We start from the raw sequence: 24,160 nt of genomic DNA, 5'->3' as shown, positions 1-24,160 counted from the left end.
TCATTGTCCTCCACATTTTCCCGTCCATTTTCAAACTCTTTGCACCACCCCTGCACACTTCGCACTGATAAACACTTGTCCCCATACACTGGCGCCATTTCTTTGTGGATATCTGTGGCTGCTTGTCCTTTGTACCATAAGAAACGAATAACACTTCGCTGCTCATATGGCGTGGACTTCCTGAGCACTCCGCCCATCTTTGCCAACTGATAACAGCGCCGTGCCGTGGAAGAAATCGGAAGTTACAATAGGGTCATTCCAAGAAAAGCCTACTGCATCGCTCGTATATCTCGCTTTTGTAATAACACTTATAACAAGCTAGAAAAAAAATAGGTGCAAAGGCTTTTCGATTTGTACTCGTATATGTGTGTGTTTGTGTGTGTGTGTCAGTGAAGGCGATATTCCTCCTCTACCCACACACTTTGCAGCGTATCAGCATCAAGTGTTTGCACAGCTGCAATGATCCTTCTGTGAAGTGTAAGAATATCTGGAACTTACCCCAAGTGAAAGAATCGAAGGGGGTGATATCAGGAAATTGCGGGGGGGGGGGCAGGCCATTGGTTCGTCACGGTCTATCCATCGCCCAGGGTAATGTCTATTCACAATATCCCGAACATCATGAAACCAATTGATGGAAAATAATGGATAGCTGCAATTCCTCCACCTGGGGGAGTAGGTACTGTTCAAACACATCGCAGTAAATTTTCCCTGTAATCAATGCCCCATTAAGAAAAAAATGGGCCTAACACAAATTACAACAGCAACAAGAAAAAACTTTCCAAAAGAACCGCCCTGCTCTATGTCAGAGTTACGTTCATTATAATGGTAACGGGACTTTAGGGACACACTGTATATAATATTTATATATTTCTTTCGTATTGGTTTGGATATCTTATTTCACCTGCAATTGAGCTTTCTTTTACTGTAGTTTAAAAATAAAAAATGCCCGCCTAGTCTTTATAAATTCCATTCTCCCAGGAAGGGTATATCTTACATCTTTATTAACCCTCGGCATCTTTATCCATAGTCATTTTAAAGATCATTGTTTTCATTATTATTGTCCTTAGGTCTACTGGTTAATTTTTAATTGCAGTCCAAACGAGTATCCGTAATTTTTAATCCGACTCCAGTGCGCTTGCTTTTGACGCTGCCTTCTTTTCGCTAGTCTCGTTTCAGTTATAAACAGAACACGATAATCAAGTTATCAATCAAAAGTTACATGTTAGTAGTAGGTGTATAATAACGTACGTAATCAAAATATAGTGTTGGGGCAATATGTAAAGAACTTGAATTTTGCTCTGAACATGTAAATACATTATTAATGATAATAAAAAAAAATTCAATAACCCGGCATAGCACATACAACACAAAAATATGTAACTCTTATGGCCATAAGTAATGTTTAGTGGGATCCCTACCTTTTGTCTCTTATGTGGTGCACCGTACATAGAATCACTTCCATTCCTCACTCACGCATAAGAACAGGGTGGGGGGGGGGAGGTTGTGATCCGTTGTTGGGGGGTATAAGGGGGCGGTGACTTGGCATCGGTCACGGCTCCAGATCCCAGCTTCCTTGCGTCTTCCTCTAGGCTGGCTGATGTTCCGGCGACATGGTGTGATTTGTTTTAAGTATTGTTCAGTAAACACACGGAAGCAGTTCCATTTGCACAAGATCAACACACTTCCTCTCGCTGCGCGGTGCTGTCATCTGTTCACCGATCGCACTTCACCTACGTGTCTCCTCCAAAGCACCGCCCTGCATCCCTCTGCGCACATACGCAAAGATTTCCCACATCTTGACACATACACCCTCACTCCTCTCATCTGTATCTCGTTGTGTCATGTCCTTTCCCAAAGACGCCAAAACTTTCCCCGTGTCCTTGCAGTGTTGCAGGTTTCTAAGCTTTATCCAGTGGCTCTAACGCACACACACACACTAATACACAAAAAAGGAAGAAAAATAACAAAAATAACACCCTAGCCAGTGTGACTTGCTTGAGGGCCACGGTTTTCCCTCTCGCCATGCCAAGCACGGGACTGGGTGCCGCCAATGAATAGAAATCGATATTTACGCTTTGCTTAGTTTTGCGCTTCAATACAATAGCTATACAGAGGTTGTAAAATAATAATAATAAAATTAGTTTGCTGGATAATCACTCATCTGGTGGATCGAAAAGAAGGACCTACAACAATCAACGATATATTATTAATAATACGAACAAAATGGGTTTATTTTTATTGAAGATCAACAACCATTATTATATTATTCTATTACTACTATTTGTACTATTCTATGTATCTAGAAATATATTTCGTGGTTTCCTACCAATTGTCTAAAAAAAACAATAATAGTAATAATAATAATATAAGTATATCTAATTAAATTAATATAATATTAATTAAATTTGTAAATTAATTAATATTGTATTGACATAAATAGGTCAAAAGATGGTAGAAGAATAGATATATATATATATATACAGGGTGTCATTTTAATGGCGCCCACGGACCACGGAAACGTATAGAGAACATCAAAACAAACAACTTTTTTCAGTAACATTTTTCTCGTTGGAGCGTCGTTTCGGCGCTACAGTCGTTCAAGAAAGCCCGTTTTGCCGCCTGAATGCTGGCAACCACACACAACATTTGATTGCATTTGTGACGTCATATCCCGTCGTGAAGCGATGCGTTACAGGGTTGCCAGGAACACACATATTCTGTGAAAAATGACATAGCTACAATCAGCCACATTATGTACCGTAAAACAAAACGAGAAAACACGTTCTGTAACCTAACAGGAAGTAAACAAACGATACGAAAAATGGTAGAAAGAAAATAGAATTCAAGTAGAAGTGGTCATATCGAATTTTGTATCAGCTTGCATGTCAAATATTTGCAAATCTAGTTACCAAGTTGGCATCTACAATTTTGTCTATCCACTTCGTCCTTCTGATACTAGTTGTCTGTGACACGCTGATCAGATGACAAAATAGAAATGAAGGAACTCAAAATTCCAAAGGTAAGCAACACATAATATAATGTATATTCAGGGCATTATGAGGCAAGTGACAAAAATGGTTGAAAATACAGGGATATAAATAGTAGTAAAACAAACTCTCCGACGACTGTGTTTATCTACGCACTGGATACACATGTAATAGTTTGCAACTCTGAACAGGGCAGTATATTCGCTACTGATTCATCATTAGATTGTTACTGTTGTTGTACGTGTTTTAGCCGTAATGTAACAACGTGAACCTCAGATACTTCCGTTATCAGCACAAAGTACCACAAGGCATCTGGACACAAACCTATAGATATCAACCTTGCAACGAGATTTGCAAATATAATTGACATGTAGCTGGGCGTAAACAGCCACATGTAAGTTGTAAGTACAATAAAAGTTATTGTTGTTGATATTTGACATGTAGGCTGAGACAAAATCCGATATTGACTCTTCATTTTGAATACGTTTTTACCATTTCTCATATCGTTGGTTCACTTCCCCCTTCCTCTGAGATGACTGCTGATCTTCTGGCTGGTAGGCTATGATGTTCGGTTTACTGGACGCGTTTCTCGCTTCGTTTTACAGCTAATAATGTGGTTGGTAGTTTGTCATTTTTCACAAAATTTGTGTGTTCCTTGCAATCCTACCGTGCGCTGTTTCGCCGCAGGAAATGACGTCACAGATACGATCAAATGTTGTGTTGGGTTGCCAGCATCCAGGCGGCAAAACGGTCTTTTTTTGAACGGCTGTAGCGTCGAATTGACGCACCAACGTGAAAAATGTTAGTGAGAAAAGTTGTTTGTTTTGATGTCCTCTACACGAATCTGTGGTCCGTGGGCGCCATTAAAATGACACCCTGTATATATATATATATATATATATATATATATATATATATATATATATATATATATATATATATATATATATATATATAGATATATATATATATAAGAAATCGTAACAGCACGTATTCACTATCTAGCTTACACTATCAGCAGTGCTCGAAGTGAGGGGGGATGCGAGGGGATGGTATTCCCCAGTTAGCCAAATTTTAGCAAAGCATCCTCCTCCAGCTGTCTCATTGTCACCATGTTAACTAACTGCAAGTGTTGACTAAACATCCCACCAGCTAACATTTTCCAATTCAAGCGCTGAGTATCAGGTTAACAATTGTATAAAAGCAACTTCCCTGGCAAGGAAATTCATGTCAATTAGATAAAGAATTGAATATTTATTGAATAAGAATATGCTGGAAAAGTAAAGTTCCTGATTAATAATGAATATTATCACAAGTAGTAGTGTGCATAAATCTTTGGAGTCGTCCGTCAAAGCCTTATGATCCCGATTCCTTGCCTTTCAATAAGTTCGGCAGAAATGAACAAACATCGATTACATAATAAATAATAAAACAATTATTTTTTAATTATTTAATTTCAGTACTTGGTAAGTCTTACGATTGTGTATGGAGACAGATATATATATATATATATATATATTTACCTGACACTTTCAACCTTCGTTGCACCACAGTGTTTGTAGTTACAGGTGGTAATTAGGGTAGTCCAGGTGGTCCGGACCCCCCCCCCCGAAAGACTTACCTAGTATTAAAATTAAGTAACAAAAATATACTTGATTAGCATTTGTTGTATAGGTATTTGTTGTTCTTATTTATTGATATTTATTCCCGACGAACATATTGCAAAGCAAGGATTATATATTGATATTATGGCTTTGAATGACACTACCAAAGAAGATGTGCAAACTACTGCTTATAATAATATGCATAAAATATTAATCAAGAGCTTTACTTTCCATCAACTAAATCTAACATCCCTTTTTAATTCAATAAATATTCAGTTCCTTACATATTTGACATCAATTTCCTTGCCAGGGCAGTTGTTTTTATACAAATTTTGGCGATCATAATTCTTATGCCGTCTTTTTACATAAAAATATGTAATAATAACAATACACTATTAATTAATTTGAATGTTTCAATTAATATTATTTTAAATTAACATAATTGAGGACTAAAAGTGGTAAACGTTGTAAATGCCAAAAGCGAAAGTGTTCGGAAAGCGCATCGTTCCGCACATCAGCCCGTAAGAACGTGCACACTAGTGACCTCTTTACACGCCCTTTGAACTACTTAGAGGGCTACCAGCCACATTTCACGTTTACCACATTATAAAGAATGGCACATTTCACAGTTTAACGTGGAAAACGGTGTTTGAATTATTGTTGTTGTACTTACAGCGTTTACCAATTTTAGTCTTCAATTATATACTTATTTCAATATAAACATTATTATTATTATTATTATTTCTGAGACATTGGTTCGGACCCCTCCCCGAAATATACTTTATATCTAGATACGTTCCTGGTTACAGTATAGTGGAAACGATAATTATGTGACATCACTCGAAAAATTTTCTTTAAAATAAAATTCGTACAAATCTGAATTATGAAGATTTATTGCACTGTAAAAAATCATTTGCTGCATTCTCTAAGATGACGTTCTGATAACCTTTCCCCGGTTAATTCTGTCTTCTTTTAATGGATGGAGCGTGTTGGTCTGATGACGATGTCATGTACCTGGAAAAAAAATCAAACAATTCAATTTACGTTAAAATGCTAAAAAGCCCATTATGTTCTGTGTTTTAAGTTTTAAAATAATGTTGATTTTATACCAAAAAAGGTTTCTTGAATTTTAGTAATGAAAATAAGTATGGGCCTCTGAGTCTCCCCACCCCCCTTCAGGTAAGTAAGTTTATTGTACAGCACGGGTAAGCTAGGGTTAAAAACACGAAGGATGTAAGAGAAACATTTACCGAAAATAGTCATGGACAATTTACCGAGCAATACTTGTGTGTTCCACCGTACACATACGATTTTCGGATACAAAGCAATTTCTGTCGCCTATTTCTTCAAGAATAGTAGATATTTTATACGTATATTGTATGTATAATATTTTGTCAATATCGCCAACCCAAAATTTACATTAAGTTGGCGCAACTGATAGTTATATACTCATATTGCATTTTCAGATGAGAGGGAAAAAATTCACCTGTTAGGAACAAATAAAAAAAATGTAGAGCTTCCAGGTATAGAAAACCCGGGGCGCTTCTTTCTTCAACACAAATATCATCACAAGGTAAAACTGGAATAAATCTAACACCGAAACTAGTCATGACTGGACGCCTCCAGTACCACTCACCACAGTAGCAAATGTTATATAGAAACACCACAGGAGGTACTTATCAACTGGTTAGTTGCCCTACCCTGTGGCCGAGTGGTTATCACATCGCGCTGCGACGCCAAGGGTCCCGGGTTCGAATCCCGGTCGGGCTTGGTTGTTTGTGAATGTCCATTCATCAATTTCATCATTTCATCACTCATCCTCATCTTCGCAAATTTGTGCCAAGAGGCACAAAACGCGAAGTAAAATAAACTAAATCAATCAAATCAATCAATCAACTGGTTAGTTGAGAGGGACAGGCTGTTGGTTGCAACATATCCTTCTTTGTAAACTTGAAAATTGCAATATTGAAAGGCGCGATAACTCACAATATTGAAAATAGGTGTTATAAATGGATATATGAAGGCACGCTCGTCACCATGATAGTATTCCCTGGCTTCGAGATTCTTGGTTTCAAGTTGACCCATCTTAAAAGGCCCACGTTTTCGGTCTGGAACCTTAAGAGGGAGGTGGAGTTTGGCGAAGGTCGCCGTGGAAAGCGCTTAAATTTAACATGGGATTTTCTGCATTTTGTTGAATATAACGTTTTAGGACAAAAATTTGCCGGAAAACACGCAGTAGATGTGAACTTAGTTTATGAAACTTTGAGTACATGACACATTTATGCAATTTCAGTTCGTTAAATGTGCACAAATTCCATTATTTTTTTTCAATTTCCCATAAGGAAATACGTAAATAAGCACAGAATGGTTATAGGATTTGTGGGTAGCACCAACGAAAATGGCCATTATGATGCATACTAACGTAATGCTCAATCCTTTTATGACTAAGCTAGGGAGGGCTTTTCTTTCAAAAGTCACTTGCACAGCCCAAAATGATTGTTTAAAAATGTCATGTATTATCGACGGCGAAAGATACGGCCGCTTCAGCCGAATTTCATTCATCATAGTTCGCCACTTGGCCACTAGATGTCTCTGTTCGAAAATTGCCCCAGGCGAGACGGGGAGGGCTAGTTCGCGCGGGTGTTTGAATCCTCTGCACAGCTGGGTTCCGTCCCCTCGTCAGAAGGTCCCGTACCTGTCACAGCTTGATTTATTGCCTCTTTCCCAGGCAAGAAACCAAGAAAGCAGGAAGGCCATGAGTTTGTGTATGTTTGAGTGTAGAGAAGCAGAGCATATTTACCGTGAATTGGAACCAGTGACACAGTAACTTTATCTCGATCCCTACCGCGAAGGACGTATTCAGGGGGGTCCAGGACTCCCAACCTCCCCCCGAAAGACTTACCAAGTACAAAAATTAAATAATGAGATCATAAAATAACTTCAATTAAGTAATGAAAATAAGGTTGTTGTCTAATCGCAATTTGTTTATTTCCGCAAAAAATATTGGAAAGCAATACGACTTTGAATGACAGTACCAAAGAAGATTTATGCAAGAATTATTACTACTTATAATAACGTGCAAAATAGTACCAGGAATTTTACTTTCGTCAACTGGATCCTCTTTTTACATTTCGATAGTTTTACTTCACATGTAGTACTTTGTGAGTCAACGGTGCAGATAGGAAATACGTGTACACACACACACATAATTGATGATTCGCAAAGGAACTTCGTTAAATTCCCATGCTTGTTCCGCTCACAAATCATATCCTCTCCAAATTACAATAGCCTACTATCGTTGTTGCTTACATATATGTGTGTGTGTGTGTGGTTCCTAGAACTTCACTATTTCCAAACATAAACTTGATGTGACTCTTACAAAACATTTGTTTTTGGAGTGGAAGTATCATGAAAAGGTTACTGTTTCCTTGCAAATCTTCAATTAATCTAAAATTTAGTATAAAAATTTAATTTTGGCTGACTTGCTAACTTGAGATTTAAAGACAAATTATTAATTTGAATTCTCCATAACAATAACAAAAGTGACATAAAATGTAGAAGGACAAGACTAGTGTTGCCCACGGGACGAGACGGGACAGGCTTTCAAAAATTCGAGACGAGACGAGTTGGATCATGTGTCCCGAGACAAACGAATATTTTCGAGACGAGACAGCATTTCACACCATTTCCACGATACGAGACAGGCCAAAGTCTCGTCTCGTGGGCAACACTAGACAAGACTCTTGGCTTGGTTGAGAATTACATTAGAGATGTACAGGTTAGGAAAGGGGAGGGAGAATTCCGTCTTCTTCCTCTTCAGCGCGAACCCTGCCTCCTACATTCTACATGTCCATTCAAAATGTCTTCTTAGTTTCAGATATTTGTGCCTCCCCTATAGCGTAATGGTAAAGATGACCCTCGTAATGTCAAAAGGTCCCGAGTTTGGTACCTGGTGGACGCCCAATAGTTCAATCCCACTATAAATGTAGGTCCAGTCGCGATTAGCCTATCTATACATAAAGAAGACTTACAGAAACTCAAACTCAAGATACTCAAACGACCGGCATAGGGTTGACGGCGCTTGGTGCAGTGAGAGAGCTCCCCTTTGCCAAATCAAAATTATAAAACAAAAACTCATCTTCAGGGGTTCCCTCACTTTTTCGCCCTTAGATGGCAGCTGCTGATAAGGAATGAGCATCCCCTCCCCAAAAATAAAATTCTGCCTACGGGCCTGCTGTCCTGCATTGTGACCGTCCGGTCTAAGGCGTCATGCTTTGGGCTCTCCAGCTACGGGACGCGCGCAGGTTCCAGTCTCCTGGAAGAAGCGTAACAACTTTTCTCCTGATATTTCGGCCAGTCAAACTCGCGGCCCGCGGGCCGCATGTAGGCCCCAGCATCCGTTAATGCGGCCCGCCTTGGCCCCACTTAACACTTCATGCTTGAAATTATCTATACATTTGTAGTTATCCCGTTTTCTCTTTTCTCGTGATACAAGACCAGACTCATCCAAACTTCAACACATTGACCAATTTTCGCTACACAGGTATACATTCCATTATAGAGTAGGTGTTGTGTCAACTAAGCAAGCTGATGGACATGTTACTTCTGAAGTACGAAAATATCTTGCCAGCTGGGGGAGGGCAGCGTGCATACTTTCTGTCGCCTATGAGTTTGTTTCTTGATTTTCAAGGATTTACCTGGAAGAAAAGTCAGTTTCTGTAAAAGTTTCAGAGAACCATATGGCTGCCCAAACTTCGTGGGAGTAAGAAAAGGACTATAAAAGAGGAATGTAGATTTTTCAAGTGAAATGCTTACTTTTGTTGTGAAGTGAATAGTGAAAAGCGTGGAAATTTTGTACCCTGATAGTTAATTCATTCAGAAGTATTTCTTTATCACGAAATAAATTTGCCAACCTCTGTGGCAGAGTGGTTAGCACAGCCCGTTGCGACACCAGAGGTTGCCGGTTCGAATCCTGGCCTGAGCATGGGTGTTCTTTGTATGTGTCTCTTCATCAATTTCATCATACCATTACTCATCCTCATCGTCGCCATTAGCCAAACGTGGCAGAAAAGCAACGCTAATAAAAAAAAAATATAAAAAAAATCATAAATACAGTTGAGGAGAGGATTGATGACTTAGTCAACGAACAATTGAAAGCAAAAATTGTTCGTGTTGTTGCCTTTTCGCTCACAATATGTGAAATTACGAACGTCTGCGAGCTAGCTCGGTTAGCTCCCTTCATTCGTGGATGCGATTCTCATCTCGATATGACAGTAAAACTACTTGAATGATTCCTCCCCGTGACACAAGGGCTGATATTTTGAAGGAAGTGGAGGCCATTTTGCAAAGTTACAGTCTTCCGTTATATTAAAACTTTTTTAATAAAGTTATAATTTGTCCTTCTCAACTTCTCAGGAATACCAGGAATGGCAGGAATATTTGTCCACAGTAAAAATACTACGTGATGAATTTAGAAACAGGTTTCAAGACTTCAGAGGGTGCGAAGGGCAATATTCTTGTTCTGCTCTGCTCCCTTTTCTTTTGATGATGCGTGTGCAAGTCCTGAGTTCGAATGGAACTTATTGAATTGCAGTGCACACCCTGTGGTGTGATGTTGGGCTAGGTTCGATCGGAACTGTCAATTTTTAACAGGTCTTTATGCTACAGCTCAACTCTCTGTGTCCAGGAGAAGCTATAAAACACGCTCAACCCTGCTACTATGTTGAGTGGTCTGGAGGCGTCCACGGTAGATTTAAGGGGATTTCCTTTATGGCACAACGCGCTATCAACTTCGTGTTCTGACGTCATTGGAGATCACATTTGATCTACGATGCGGGAATGAACTAAGTTCAAGCTATCTACTATAAAGCTAACTGTCGATTTGTTGATCTTAGATCAAATCCTGATCGTAGGTACAAAAAAAAAGTTTGGCAACGTGGCAAAACGATTGTAAACGTTGATAAATCTAGATATATCGCCAGTATGCCTCTGATGTTGCCAATTGTCCAACACTGCGATTATTTTAAAGTCGTTTTGGAAAAAATACATATATTTAATATTTGAATAAAGAATAAATCGGAGGTGCTGGATGTAGTAAATATTCGTACATAATTCAAATTTAGTAAAATCATGTACTAAACAGTCATTTATTGCTGGTGCGAGTTCTACCTGTTCGAGTGGCTCCATCGTATAAAGTGGGTACATGAAGGAAACTCTGGGGGGTAAAGGTGACCAGGGGCGTGGTGCTGATCACATCACTTCCACCTTCGGCCGTGATCAAGAAAGTGTGGAGCCCTAACCCCACACCCCCTATACGCCTTTATGGCGTGGTGCATAACACAGGGGAGCACTTTACCTTTTTTTGCGAGTTCCACGTGGATGATTTGTCATTATGATCAAAGCAACTATCGATTGCAAAGAGGAGAAACTATGCTAACATGTTTCTCCTTTTTTAAACTGTATTTCTTTTTAATGCTAACAACATCCTCATACTCGAATTCGGGACTATTGTTCAATGAGGAGATGTTTATTGCATTTATTTTGTGATTACACGATAACATGTTACGGGAAATGACTTCCAGACTTTTCAGGATCCTGGCCAGTCGGTAAATTCAAAATGATCATTTTTAAAATGGTTAATTCTCGATGTTACCTACATTGTGTCAGGAACTTCTCGGAAATTGTTAGTTTTTATTCCAGAAATGCAAAAGCAAAATCACTTAAGGTGAAAATGACGTGTAGAATTTGAGATTTCCAGACCGTCGGGAAATTTCGAACACTACCCGTTCCCAAATTTGCCGACATGATTTGGAAATTTGCGAATACTTCCCGTCACGAACGTCGGGATTTTAAAGAAAATCCGTCCCGATTCCTTTTCCCCAATCATTCCTTTTTATCCCGCACACCTCTAGAATTTTCCTTGCACTAATAACTTACAGCCGCGTGCATTCAGGATACGCAAGGTACGCACTGCGTACCCACAACACAGTAAGAAAAAATAAACATTTTTTCGTCTTCTCCGAACATGAAAATTCAACAATTATCTCTCCGAAAGCAGTTCCACTGCAAGAAATTCCGATTTTCGCACGATTTTCGCCTTCCTTAAGGCAGCCCCGAATGATGCCGATTGTGACTTCGGCACCCACCCGATCCGCGTTCCTGCCGATTTCCGCAGAAAGACGCTGTTTCTTCTGCTTGGTACCCTAGAAATTCGGAAGGTAACCCCATTGGCTCATATCAGCCCCGACCACGTGTTTGGGTCTGCCCGCGCTTACCCTCTCTCCCACTTCTTTCCCGGTTCTAAGCATCGAGGGTACCCAAGATTTTGACAGCGTATGCAGTGTTGACAGTAGTCAACATATTTTTTTCTGGAATGCTTAGCTTACTAGCATTTAGCAGCCACGCGTAGATAGATCACTGTTGGGTTGAAATAAAAATACATTATAAAAAGTGATACAGGAATCAGAGAGGAGGGCAAGAATATGTAGTGGTATCATATTTAATATACGCGTAAACTATCACATATAAAATATTTATGTGAGGTTAAAGTTACCCTAGCAAGGTTTTTTTTTCGTATAGGGAGGTGAGGACCAGAATTGACTGTCACTGTGTCGAGGGGAAAATATGTGAACAATTTGCAAGTTTCGCACAATTCTCAGAGTATGAGAGTATCTGTTTATCTCCTTTCGGGATCAACATTTCCTTTGAGTTCCATAGCATGGGTGTTGATTGTTGACCCAACGATATGAATGAATGATAAAAGAAAAGCATAATAAAACATAATGCTTACAATGGGATTAGAATGACCCCCCCTCCCGCCAGACATTGCAAAGTGATGTACGGTAGTTTAGCTTTTGACGTGTTCTGGGATGTATGCTGACGTATTTTCTACTTGTCCTTAATTATCTCCCTTCTACAAAATACTTTGTCGACTGGCAACTCCGATTCATTCGTCCACAAGAACGCGTGGTTTTCGGGCATAGCGGACCGGACACAACGTACCGTGGGAGGTTGAATTTTGCTTTCTTCTGTCGTGTGAAATTTGCAGCGAGTGTTTCGTTCATATTATTTACATTACAGGATCTCCATTGTTTGTCGGTGCTGTGAAGTGATAAAATAGGGGGACCGGGAGTTATTGATGACATACTGGAGAAGGGATTTTCGGAATTTACGAAAAAAGTGTAAACAATCCGAAATGGAAGGTCTGTTCCTGATTTGGAAAAATTGTTTCAGGCAGGAGTTGTGAAGGATGATAAGCAGTATATTAGGCATTTTGATTTTTGAGAAGAAGAAAAAATATCTCTACAGAGTGATTGACTGAGTAGAAAAACAGTGAAACTTTATTGTTGGCCTTATTCGTTGGTTTCCTCTGCAAAAGATGTTGTGAAACAGTAGAGGATACTGAGATTTATCAAATTTATTACATGAAATTTGAAAGGACGGAAAATGATTGAGCCATTTCCTTCCCGTTCAATGTTCATCGCACTGCATGAAGGAAATAATCAAAGTTGAATTGTTGGACTCTACGTAGCTACTATCAGAATATATTTGCGAATATAAAATATCATACATATATTTTACCTCGTTACATTTGGATATTGATACAAGGATGAGAAATTTCCCATTATAAAATTGTAGAAAAAAGTTATTTTCTGAATAACATGATGGCCAGGGAGGGGGGGGGGGGGGTTGGCCCCCATAATTCATTTCGGTTGGCCCATGTTGCGTACCCTAGTTTAAATGTCACCGCACGCCACTGATAACTTAGCCTAATAATGAAAGCATTCTGCGATAACGTCAGAAAACAAGGTTGTGTTACGATGTGAGCTCACCTGGACGTGTGGAGGGGCGCCGAGGATGTAGACTGTAGCCTCTGCGATGTCGTCCGCCTCTAAGTACGGGTACTGGGTGAGGTAGTCTTTGGGCACTATCTCTGTGGCCACCAATCCTGGGCTGATACTCTGCAGTAAACATAATTCTATAATTAGATTATGGTGATGAGAATTGAGAAGGATGAGACATCTTACGTGAGATTTAAAGAATACTCAAATTTCCTTTTGCTGAATAGGAAAATAAACCTTGGTGCATGCTGGGATTTTTTGGTGAGGAGGAGATCAAGAAGCCTTGCACCTTAGAAATAAGGAAAAATATTATCAATTGTTATTTTTTCTAAATGTTATTCGTACAGGGTGGGACTAAAGAAGGTAACCGAAATCGTGTCCGTGAGGACGGTGTATTTATCGCACAATGACATGTTCCACACGCTTGCCGCCTTTGCAAATGACAAGTTACATGCGTTCGATGAGTTTAGACATCATATGGGAGCGCTGTTCAGAGGATACATCTCCCAGCACTGAGTCAATGTTCTCTCGTAGTTGTTCCAGAGTTCCTGGTTCTGGTGAGGAACATTGTTCCTTCAACATTCCCCACAGAAACGCATCACACACCGTCAGGTCCGGACTTCTTGGAGGAGAGGGGAAGGCAGTCCATCTGGACAGAAGGCGTTCTGAAAACAGTTCCTCTAACAGTGCCCTGTTCTCCAGGCTCCATCTTGCTTGAAAACTTGCTGATGGAAATCCAGATTATTCACATCACAAAATGTCTGTCAATTTTCATGAAACCGGACGATGGCTTAAATAAATTACCAACTTCATCTCATTTCCATGTTTCGGTTGCCTTTTCATTGCCCCACTCTCTATATCTAATCACCTTTTCTTTTATGCCGTTTAATTTCATTTATCTTAATTTTCCATCTTCCATCTTCTTAATTTTCCATCTTCCATCGGCCTCTCCGATGGCGCAGTGGTTGTGTCGTCGCCTTGTAATCAAGGGGTCCCGGATTCGATACCCGGTGGAGGCATATGGTGGTTCGGATCCCACTTTAAACTGTAGGTCCAGTCCCAATTAGCCAAATCAATCAATCCATCTTCCATCTTCTGTTCTTCTAACTCACCTTATGTGTGTTTCATATATTTTCTTCTCTATCTTTAACTCTCTTTTTGTTTTCGTATCTCGTTTCTTTCACTCTTCCTAAAACATTCCTTGCTTCTGATTACACTTAAATATGACAATACACGTAAGGACAAGTTTATTTTAGGTTTCCAAGTTGATAAATTCCTACGTACAAATTATTTAAGAACATACAAACTAAGAAATTCCAATTGAAATTTGGGCCCTTCGGAGCAAGGGGGTTTCTTAGTAAATAAGGGGATGTAGACTTCGTCACAACCCCATCGCCCAGTGGCTTGTTCACTGCAGTTAGTCAACAAGCAGAATGAAATGGTCAAGGGCCTCCTCTCCGGTGCATACAGTGGACTTAAAACACCAAATCAATCAATAAATCAATGAAATAGACAAAATTTGGTGTGTTGGGATTTATAGAGCTGACCTGTCATGGCTCTATGAGCGTCCCACAATTGGTAGAGTGGGGGTATGGTTGGTGGACTACTAAGTGAACCTCCCAGCTAGATCCGAGGGATCCTCTGATCAACGACAGGTCCTCCTTTCACATTGGGATTTAGGCGTAGAGCTGAAAACTCTGCACTGCAAGAAAAAGTTACGTCAAGAATCAGCAACATGGGGCCATGGATGTTCCCAAGGTAAAATATTCCGCAGTTAAAATAGTCTCTCCCATTCGGATGTCTTTGGGAGGTTCCTGGACTAAGGAACCCCCAAAAGTTACCCCCACACCCCCTATACGCCTTCATGGCGTGGTGCTATGCACAGGGGAACACTTTACCTTTTTTACCTGGACTAAGGATAGATTGGTGGTTGTACATTAGGAATAAGGATATTAAATTAAGAACCTGGAATGTTCTGAGCCTTTACCGGCCTGACGCATTTCAATCTACAATTAATTAGATACTTAAGTCACTGCAGTGGCGTATGCTGAGTCTAAGACGTGGGCTATATCACTATGACACCTGGTCCTAGGCTATAGAGGAAGGGAGAAGACTAGACTAATTCTTGACGTCTTCAAGGAAGCCACGTTGCCATCCTAACGTTAGTCAGGTAGCAAACTTATAAAAATTCAGGTTGCCAACTCCTAAGAATTCAGGTTGCCAACTCCTAAGAATTCAGGTTGCCAACTAATAGGATTCAGGTTGCCAACTCCTAAGAATTCAGGATGCCAACTTCAGAATCGCCATTATCTTCCTTTTCAAATCCTAAAATATTTCTCTTCAGTATTTTACTTTCTAGGCTTCAGGCTTCGCAGATAGCCTAGGTAGCCTGAAATATACGCTCCTGAGTCACCGGCAATAAAAAATGGGAAGAAATACCCTTTTCCCTTCAAGATGTTGTGTGTGTTGCCTAACTCCAATGGGATAAGTGGATTTTAATAGCAAATTTTCAATGGCAACTTCTAACATTGCCATAGACTTAGGCAACACACACAACACCTCCTCGGGATTTGAGGATCTAGGTTCCCATTTTTATTGCCGCTAACTAGAACAACAGCGGTCACATTTCAATACCAAACATTCGACGCTCAACATGACGACATGAGGTAATATGACGGTGAAACAGGTGATAGTGGTTTAGGTTGAAAATTGGTTTTGAAAAAGAGGTGCTGAAGCGGGTGCGGAAGAAACTTAAGGGGTGCGCAAGCACCTTTCGCACATCCCTGATTTTTTAGGCCTATTTCACAGGGTTTTAGTGCCTGTAGAAACGAAAACGGAGAATTGGTATTGTTATATGTATTATTTCCGCACATGAAACGCCGAGAACGAGAAACGTACTAACCGAGACCCTGATGTTCGTGTTGGCATCCACCAGTTCTTGTCTCAGGCCCTCGGTCATCGCCTTCACCGCGTGCTTCGTCCCTGTGTAGAAGTGGATCATCGGAAGGTTCACGATGCGGTGGGCTGCCAGGCTGAAAGTGGAAAAGTATCATAATTGCACGTTTATTGTTTGAATATTTGTCATAGTTAAAATGTAATATGTATTGTCGGGGTTTGGCCGGTCTATAATTTTGAAACTGGGAAGAACAACTAACTAACTAACTAACTCTCTAGCCTTCTTAAACCCGAAGGTTCATGGCTGCAGCAACACAGGCCTTCCATCTTTCCCTATCTTGAGCAAGATCTATATACTCTTTTCCATCCCTACCGATTTCCCTTAGGTCCATCTCAACGTTGTCCCTCCATCTTCGTCTTGGCCTTCCTACAGGTCTCTTACCATCAGGTTTCCCAACAAGAATCCTGTATACTCCTCTTTCCTCTCCCATTCGTGCCACATGGCCTGCCCACCTAAGTCTTCTTGATTTAATTATTCTAATAATATCTGGACATGAATACAAATTATGTAGTTCTAAATTATGTAACCTTCTCCACTCACCTGTCTCCTCATCCCTTTTAGGTCCAAAGATTTTCCTAAGGATTTTATTCTCAAATACTCTCAATTTATGTTCCTCTTTTAATGTAAGGGACCAAGTTTCACATCCATATAATACTACAGGCAAAATTACTGTTTTGTATATTTTAACTTTTAGTTTCTTAGATATTAAACGAGAAGACAAAAGTTTATGAAGAGAGAAGTAACATGCATTTCCTGAATTAAGCCTATTTTTTATTTCCTCTTTAATATAATTTTCATTTGTTAATATTACTCCTAAGTATTTGAATTTGGAAACTGGTTCAAACGAGTTGTTATCAATAATTAGATTTTGATTATTACCTAACACTTGCTTTCGGCCTGTAAGCATATATTTAGTTTTCTCTTTGTTAACTTCCAAACCTATCTCTTTAGCAGTTTTGAAAAATATTTTAGCATTATTCTTAATTGTATTCACATCATCCCCCAGTAAGTCTACATCATCTGCATATGCTAACAACTGAGTCACACCATTTAATTTTAATCCTTCTTTAGTTTCTCTTACCTTCCTAACAGCATATTCTAAGGCAAAATTAAAGAGCAATGGAGATAATGCATCTCCTTGTTTTAACCCATCATGAATTGTAAATTTGTCAGACATATTAATACCCACACGAATTTTACTTTCTGATTCACTGGTGCATATTTTTATCATACTAACAAGCTTCTTAGGTATTCCAAATTCTACTAATATATTATATAATTTATCTCTTTTGACCGAATCATATGCTTTTTTGAAATCAATGAAAAGTTGATGGACATTTTGATTATATTCCCACTTTTTTTCAAGTGTCTGTCTGATGTGAAAAATTTGATCTGTAGTTGATCTGTTACGTTTAAAGCCACATTGATAATCACCTATAACTTCATTAGCATATGGGGTTAGTCTTGTTAAAAGAATGTTAGATAATATTTTATATGTTGTTGAGAGTAGAGAAATTCCACGGTAATTATTGCAGTTCATTTTATCAACTTTTTTAAACACAGGAACAATTATGGATTCTTTCCACTGTTGAGGGATTTCTTCTTTATTCCATATTAAACAAATTAATTTATGAATTTGACATATTAATGAATTTCCACCATATTTAATTAACTCAGCTGGTATTAAATCAATGCCAGGTGCTTTGTTATTCTTTAGCCTTTTAATAGCATCTTTAACTTCAGTCACGTTAGGTTCTGGAACTAAAGGTTCTGCTGTGTGGACTTCATTCACTTCTGATTTATCTCCTACATGGACATTTAAAAGGTCATTAAAGTAGTTCTTCCATCTATTTAGAATATCGCTTGGGTCAGCAAGAAAATCACCGTCTTTATCTTTTATCAAGTTTACTTTAGGTTGCCATCCCTTTCTAAACTCATTTACACCTTTATATAAATCTCTGATATTTTTATTTTTGCTGTTTGTTTCAATTTCGTTAATTTTGCTTTTCAAGTAATCTCTTTTTTTACTTCTAAACGTTCGGTTAACTTCTCGCTTTATTCTATTATAATTGTTTAGATTTGTATCATCAGAGTTATTTAACCACCTAAGTCTAGCCTCATTTCTTATTTCTATTAGATTATGACATTCATTATCAAACCATGGCTTACTTTTTCTCGGTTTATGGTACCCTATACTTTCTTTAGCTGCTGATTCTATTGCATTACGTATGTGCTCCCAATTCTTATTTACGTCTATTTCATTTATATTTTCATCATCATTTAAATCCTGCAAAATATCAAATCTATTTGACAGTTTAATTTGGTAATCTTTCTTAATTCTTTCATCAGTAAACTTTCCTGTATCAGATTTTAGAACTTTTAGATTTTGTTGCTTATGATTTAACACTGAGAGTCTTTCTCTTAATTTAGCAATTACTAAATAATGGTCACTGGCACAGTCCGCACCTCTATGTGTACGAACGTCAATTATACTAATATGTCTTCTCTTATCAATGAGAATATGATCTATCTGATTATGAGTTTTACCATCTGGAGAAGACCAGGTATATTTATGGATATCTTTATGTTTAAAAGTGGTACTTTTCACAATTAAATTCTTTGAGATTGCAAAAGTAATCAATCTTATACCATTATCATTACTTAATTCATGAAGACTTTCTTTACCAATCGTAGGTTTAAATGTCTCTTCTTTGCCAATCTGTGCATTACAGTCACCTAACAGAATTTTCATATCATACTGAGAAAATTTATCAAAGGCCTGTTCCATGAAATGCTTCCGTGTAAAGTATTATCTGCTATAACATCTTTGGAAGCATTTATGCTCAGGGGCGATTCCTACATGTAGGAAGTGAGGAACTTCCTACAGTTCATTTACACTTATTTCCAGTCTTCTACTTTTTTAGGAGTTTAATGTGCGTTATAAAATTATGAGCGTAATGTGTGTACATTTCACTAGGTTCGCTACTGTTCGCTATCACTCGCTTGCTCCATCTGCCGCCCAAAGACGACAGTTGTTCCTGCTGCTGAGGAACCTCGACCTTCCACCTACAGCGGGATGGCCGAGGGGGTTGCTCGGTTAAATGGCCAGCGAGGAAGAATCGAGGGTATCCTCATTCAGTGATACCAACCCTAGCATTATGGTTCTATACCTAGTATAATTTGAACTTCGCTGGCATCTAGCACCCTGTGTTTGGCAAGTGCTCTTAACGCGCGTCCTTGGGAGACAGATAAATTTAATTCAAAGGAAGAAACGTTGAGGAAAAAGCAAATATATTTTATTTCTTATTTGTACTTCTCTAGCGGACTTGTTTGAAACAAGAGAGAGTATGCCGACTAAAGGACAAGCTTCTACAATCACATCCCGGTTCATCCTCTTGTTTCAATCTTTTCTTTATCCTCCCCGATTATGAAATGAACATTTTATGAAAGGGAATTTGGAGATAGTTGGAGGTCACAAATAAAACATACTGGTCGCCGTTCCCAATCGTCGAATTTTCTCCAACTTTTTCAAGCACACAATATTGAACCCATTTCATTCATACTGAAGCCCCCTTTCCCAACCAGACAAACAATCAGTAACACAATGGCTTACAGACCAAGGTTGTCACACAGAGTACAGTTTTACACTTAATTCTCGGAAGTATCCTATTAGTGCTGTATTCCGCAAATTACCATGTTTTCAAATTTCCTATAATTTTCTTGCCGGCCCCCGTGGCGGAGTGGTCAGCAGATCGCGCTACGACGCTAGGGGTCCCGGGTTCGAATCCTGGTCTGGGCGTGGATGTTTGTGATTGTCCATTCATAAATTTCATAATGTCATCATTCATCTCCATCTTCGCAAATTATCCAAAAGTGGCACAAAAAGCGAAGTAAAATAAAGCAAATCAAAATTGAAAAAATCAAAACCTATAATTTTCTTATCATTGAACAGCCATGAAAGTTCGGGTATCGGGACGTCCGGTATCCTCCCCTGCATGGTCATAAACAGTGCCGGCGATTCGGTTCCAAAACCGGGGGGGCAAGGTGCCAAAACCGGGGGTAGCAAAGACATTATATTTCCCTTTGTACATAAAGTTTAGCATAGTGCGGGGGTAAATGCCCCCTCGCCCCCCTAATCGCCCCACTGGTCATAAAATTAAGACGACCAAATATTGCAGAATACAGACTTCTGGAGCTTGCCTATCTCCACAAACAACCCATTCATTCACGAAAGAGAAAAATCGATATTCTATCACAATCTGAAAAATTGTCGATGTTATTTTCGTATGTGTTTTTAGGACGCCATATAAATCTTTTTCATTGTTAGAGGGGGATGGCCCCTTTTGGTAGAGGCTTGTAGATAATATTCTAAATGCAATGGATAGTACAAGTGATCCGTGGGCCTGTTTAATTGAACGCACTTTCGAACCCTTTCCTCGGTCTGTTTACTTTAACTTCCTACAACTAAAAAAAGCGAGTCGCCACTGTTTATGCTAGGAAAGATGCTAAAGGAAATGCTTCCGTTGCTTAATTCGTTGGAAAAAAATCAGAGTTGGGTGTTGAACTGGAGCTCTTGACTGCAAGCAATTATCAAGAACCATAAACAGGCCACCTCAGTGAAGAAAATATTAAACAATTCTTAACTAAAATGCTGGCAAAGAGAGGCTGTTGAAATTTAGGGAGACTGCCGCCAGAACAGGGAAGTAAATGCAGCTCCTCTTTCTGAGTGGAACCATCAATGGCTTGCCTGTTGTATACAAAAACATGGGTCTCAGTTCCATACCAAACATTCTGCGCTCAATATGACATGACATAACACGGCACAGCAATAGTTAATGGTTAATGGTGTTTTCGGCTGAAACTACGAGAATGATTCAAAAAGTAAGGTAACAAGAGCTCTCATGGACACACCAGATATACTGATACACATTAGTATGGCACTGACACACATTACTTTTCAATATATTCGCCATGTTTGTCTAAACATTTGTTCCAATGGTAAGGCATTCATTACACATCCAAGGCATCAATGCCGGCATGGAAGGAAATCACGTCATGACAACTTCCGTACCGCTTGTGAATCGCCTACCACGCAGGTGGTTCTTCAATGGTCCGAAGAGATAGAAATCACTCGATGCTAGGTCGGGGAAGTAGGAAGGATGATCCAGTACCTCCCACCGGGAGCGCCATAACAATTCACGCGTGCTGTTGGCTGAGTGTGGTCGGGCGTTGTCATGCAGCAACACAGCGCCTGTTGAGAGAAGTCCAGTTGCTCATGAACGATCTTCTGCGCACTGCCCACTGATATGTTGAGTTCCTCAGCAATATCGCTAAGTCGAATGCGACGATCGTCCTGAATCAGAGTTTCAATACGGCACAAATTGTGATGTGTGGTGGACGTGCTTGGCCGACAGGATCGTTTCTCCTGTACATCTCTCCTGCCGTTATCGTGCTCAGTGCACCAATACCACGCCTGTTTTCGTGACATTACATTAGCACCGTACACCTCAATCAGTTGACGATGAGGTGTCCTTAAACTCAAAAACCTGATCACACTACGCAACTACGCACTTCCACGTTTCACCATGTTCCGTGGGCGCAGCCATCTTCCAACTGATATTGCGAGGGTCTGACGCAACATCTGCGCCATCTAACGGCTGTGTGATAAAGCTGTGCTCTTCTGCTGCGAGCCTGACGGGAAATTCGAAGAACAGGATTTATATGATACCTTACTTTTCGAATCACCCTCGTAGATTTTGAAAAAATAAATGGGTGCAGAAAGGGGCGCGGAAGAAAATTAAAGAATGTGTTTTCTGATCGCGTGCAGTTTGAAATGAGGCCTACCTGCTAATGTGGATGATATGTCCGTCATCTACGTTCTTCTCCCTCATGAGCCTCACGGCCTCCCTCGTGCAGATGGAGAGGCCCAGGACGTTCACATCCAGCAACTTCCTCCAGGCGCTGGTGTCTCCGTCTGAAAACATTTGTGGGCACTGTTGAAACCAATCCTTTCTTTTGTGAAGGATTCCCAATTAAGCCCGCTTTAGACAACGCATTTCCTTTAACATTTTTGCTAGCATAAGTATGTAAATGCTTCCAAAAATCTTATAGCAGATACTACTTTACATGGAAGCATTTGGAAGCATTTGGAAGCATTTCATGAAAAAATTTCGGTAAGCTTTTGCGATTACAATGCATAATATATACAACACGAAAGGCACGTTGAGTTTCACCATCTATGGTGAGTGCACACGGTGTTTACAATTGAAACAACTAAAAAAATACATGTACTGTATACGTTGTAAAGTATGTATTTAAGCAGTGCCATTGCTTTGTACCTAAAATCTTTTTATAGGAAACGTTATCCCTCTCGGTTGAATAGTTATCTTCTTTTAAAAATGTGAAGTGATACATTGTTTACATCTCACGCGCCGCCATTACAACTGCACACGTGACCTAGAGGTCGCTTCTGATTGGTTATGCTACAAAAAATGCTACAGAAATAGGACCGATCCTAAGCTTGAGAAATGCCATGAAGTATGCCATGGCATCATTTTGGTCAGGGCATAAATGTTAAGATAAATGTTAAGGAAAACGCTTTCTTCTAAAGCGGACCTTATATAGAGTTGCAAACATTACAAACTAAGAAAACAAATATTAGTTTGTTTTCTGTCTGAGGTTGAGTGATAAACATTACGAGTCAAATTTTTCATCGTCGTAAAAAGAAAAAAAGGTAAAGTGCTCCCCTGTGCTATGCACCACGCCATGAAGGCGTATAGGGGTGTGGTGTTAGGGTCCCACACTTTCTTGATCACGGCCGAAAGTGGGGGTGATGTGATCAACACCACGCCCCTGGCCGCCTTTACCCCCAAGAGTTTCCTCCAGGTACCCACTTTATACGACGCTGGGTGGGCACCGGAGCAGCTTGAACAGGTGAAAAAATCCCGGTTCTACCCCACGGGGGATCGAACCCGGGTCTCTCGCATGGTAGTCAGACGATTTTTTCATCGTCGTTTTATAATCAATTATTTTCAGCATGATTACACTTTAACTTACATTTTAGTGATTTTCTAGATACGTGACAGAGTGTTTTGCCTTACACTTAAAAATATTTAGAATTAAAAAATAAGATAATATATATATATAGGTTGATCTCTCCTTACTGCAGTTTATACTCGCATAAGTATCCTATTAAGAATGACCATACCTGTAAGCACTGTGTTGGGAGCTCCCACTCCAGCATTGTTGACCAGGACGTCCACTCCCCCCAGGTTGTCTCTCGCCCACTGGAAGGCTGCCAGGATATCCTCCTCCTTTGAGACGTCCACTTGCAGTGGGTGCAGCTTCCCTCGGGAGCCCTCGAGTTCTTCGGCGATCGCCTGCAACGAGAGGGCAAAGTTCCATCGAGTCATTCTGCGTTGAAGCTTTCTGAGCCTGTCAGTAATGTCATATTTTGCTCTTTTTAATTGCAATGACCTTCAAATGCCACGCACATCTTGGGCTTAAACCAGTTATTGAAATTAAAGGCCTAACACAGGGGTTCCCAAACTTTTTCGTTTCACGACGCCCGTAGTGTTTCAATATTTTTCCGCGGCGCCCAAGTCGAAATGTAGAGTCATCTAACACTTGCAACGCTCTGTTAGTGTGGTTAGGTTGCTTGCCTTAAGTTAAAAAATAAACACATATTTCAAATTCAGAATCATTTTATATGTGAAATGTACTAAAACTATGTGCAGACTAACAAGTAAGTGCCATTTCAGTGAAAATATTGGA

At 39.6% G+C, this 24,160-nt stretch overlaps 1 protein-coding gene across 1 annotated transcript; it reads right to left on the bottom strand.

Annotated features, from left to right (window-relative positions):
- Positions 1 to 5,487: 5,487 nt before the first annotated feature.
- Positions 5,488 to 23,799, bottom strand: LOC145983448 (dehydrogenase/reductase SDR family member 11-like). The gene is made up of 5 exons (XM_083116552.1): positions 23,595 to 23,799; positions 22,232 to 22,361; positions 16,334 to 16,463; positions 13,423 to 13,551; positions 5,488 to 5,605 (listed from the first exon to the last, which is right to left on the bottom strand). The coding sequence occupies exons 1-5, from the start codon at positions 23,797 to 23,799 to the stop codon at positions 5,564 to 5,566; spliced, it is 636 nt and encodes a 211-aa protein (XP_082972678.1). The 3' UTR covers positions 5,488 to 5,563.
- Positions 23,800 to 24,160: the final 361 nt, after the last annotated feature.

Source organism: Lepisma saccharinum, unplaced genomic scaffold (assembly GCF_977018435.1).
Source record: "Lepisma saccharinum unplaced genomic scaffold, izLepSacc3.1 HAP1_SCAFFOLD_967, whole genome shotgun sequence".
Taxonomy (NCBI): domain Eukaryota; kingdom Metazoa; phylum Arthropoda; class Insecta; order Zygentoma; family Lepismatidae; genus Lepisma; species Lepisma saccharinum.
The sequence above is the reverse complement of the archived record's forward strand: the minus strand, read 5'-3'. Positions and strand labels throughout refer to the sequence as shown.

Excerpts from the sequence above, each read along its gene's own strand:
- LOC145983448 (XM_083116552.1), bottom strand. The coding sequence starts at position 23,799 with ATGACTCGATGGAACTTTGCCCTCTCGTTGCAGGCGATCGCCGAAGAA. Across the intron at positions 22,362-23,594 it reads TCCCAACACAGTGCTTACAG|ACGGAGACACCAGCGCCTGG; the intron begins GTATGGTCATTC and ends AAATGTTTTCAG. Across the intron at positions 16,464-22,231 it reads CATATCATCCACATTAGCAG|CCTGGCAGCCCACCGCATCG; the intron begins GTAGGCCTCATT and ends TTCCACTTTCAG.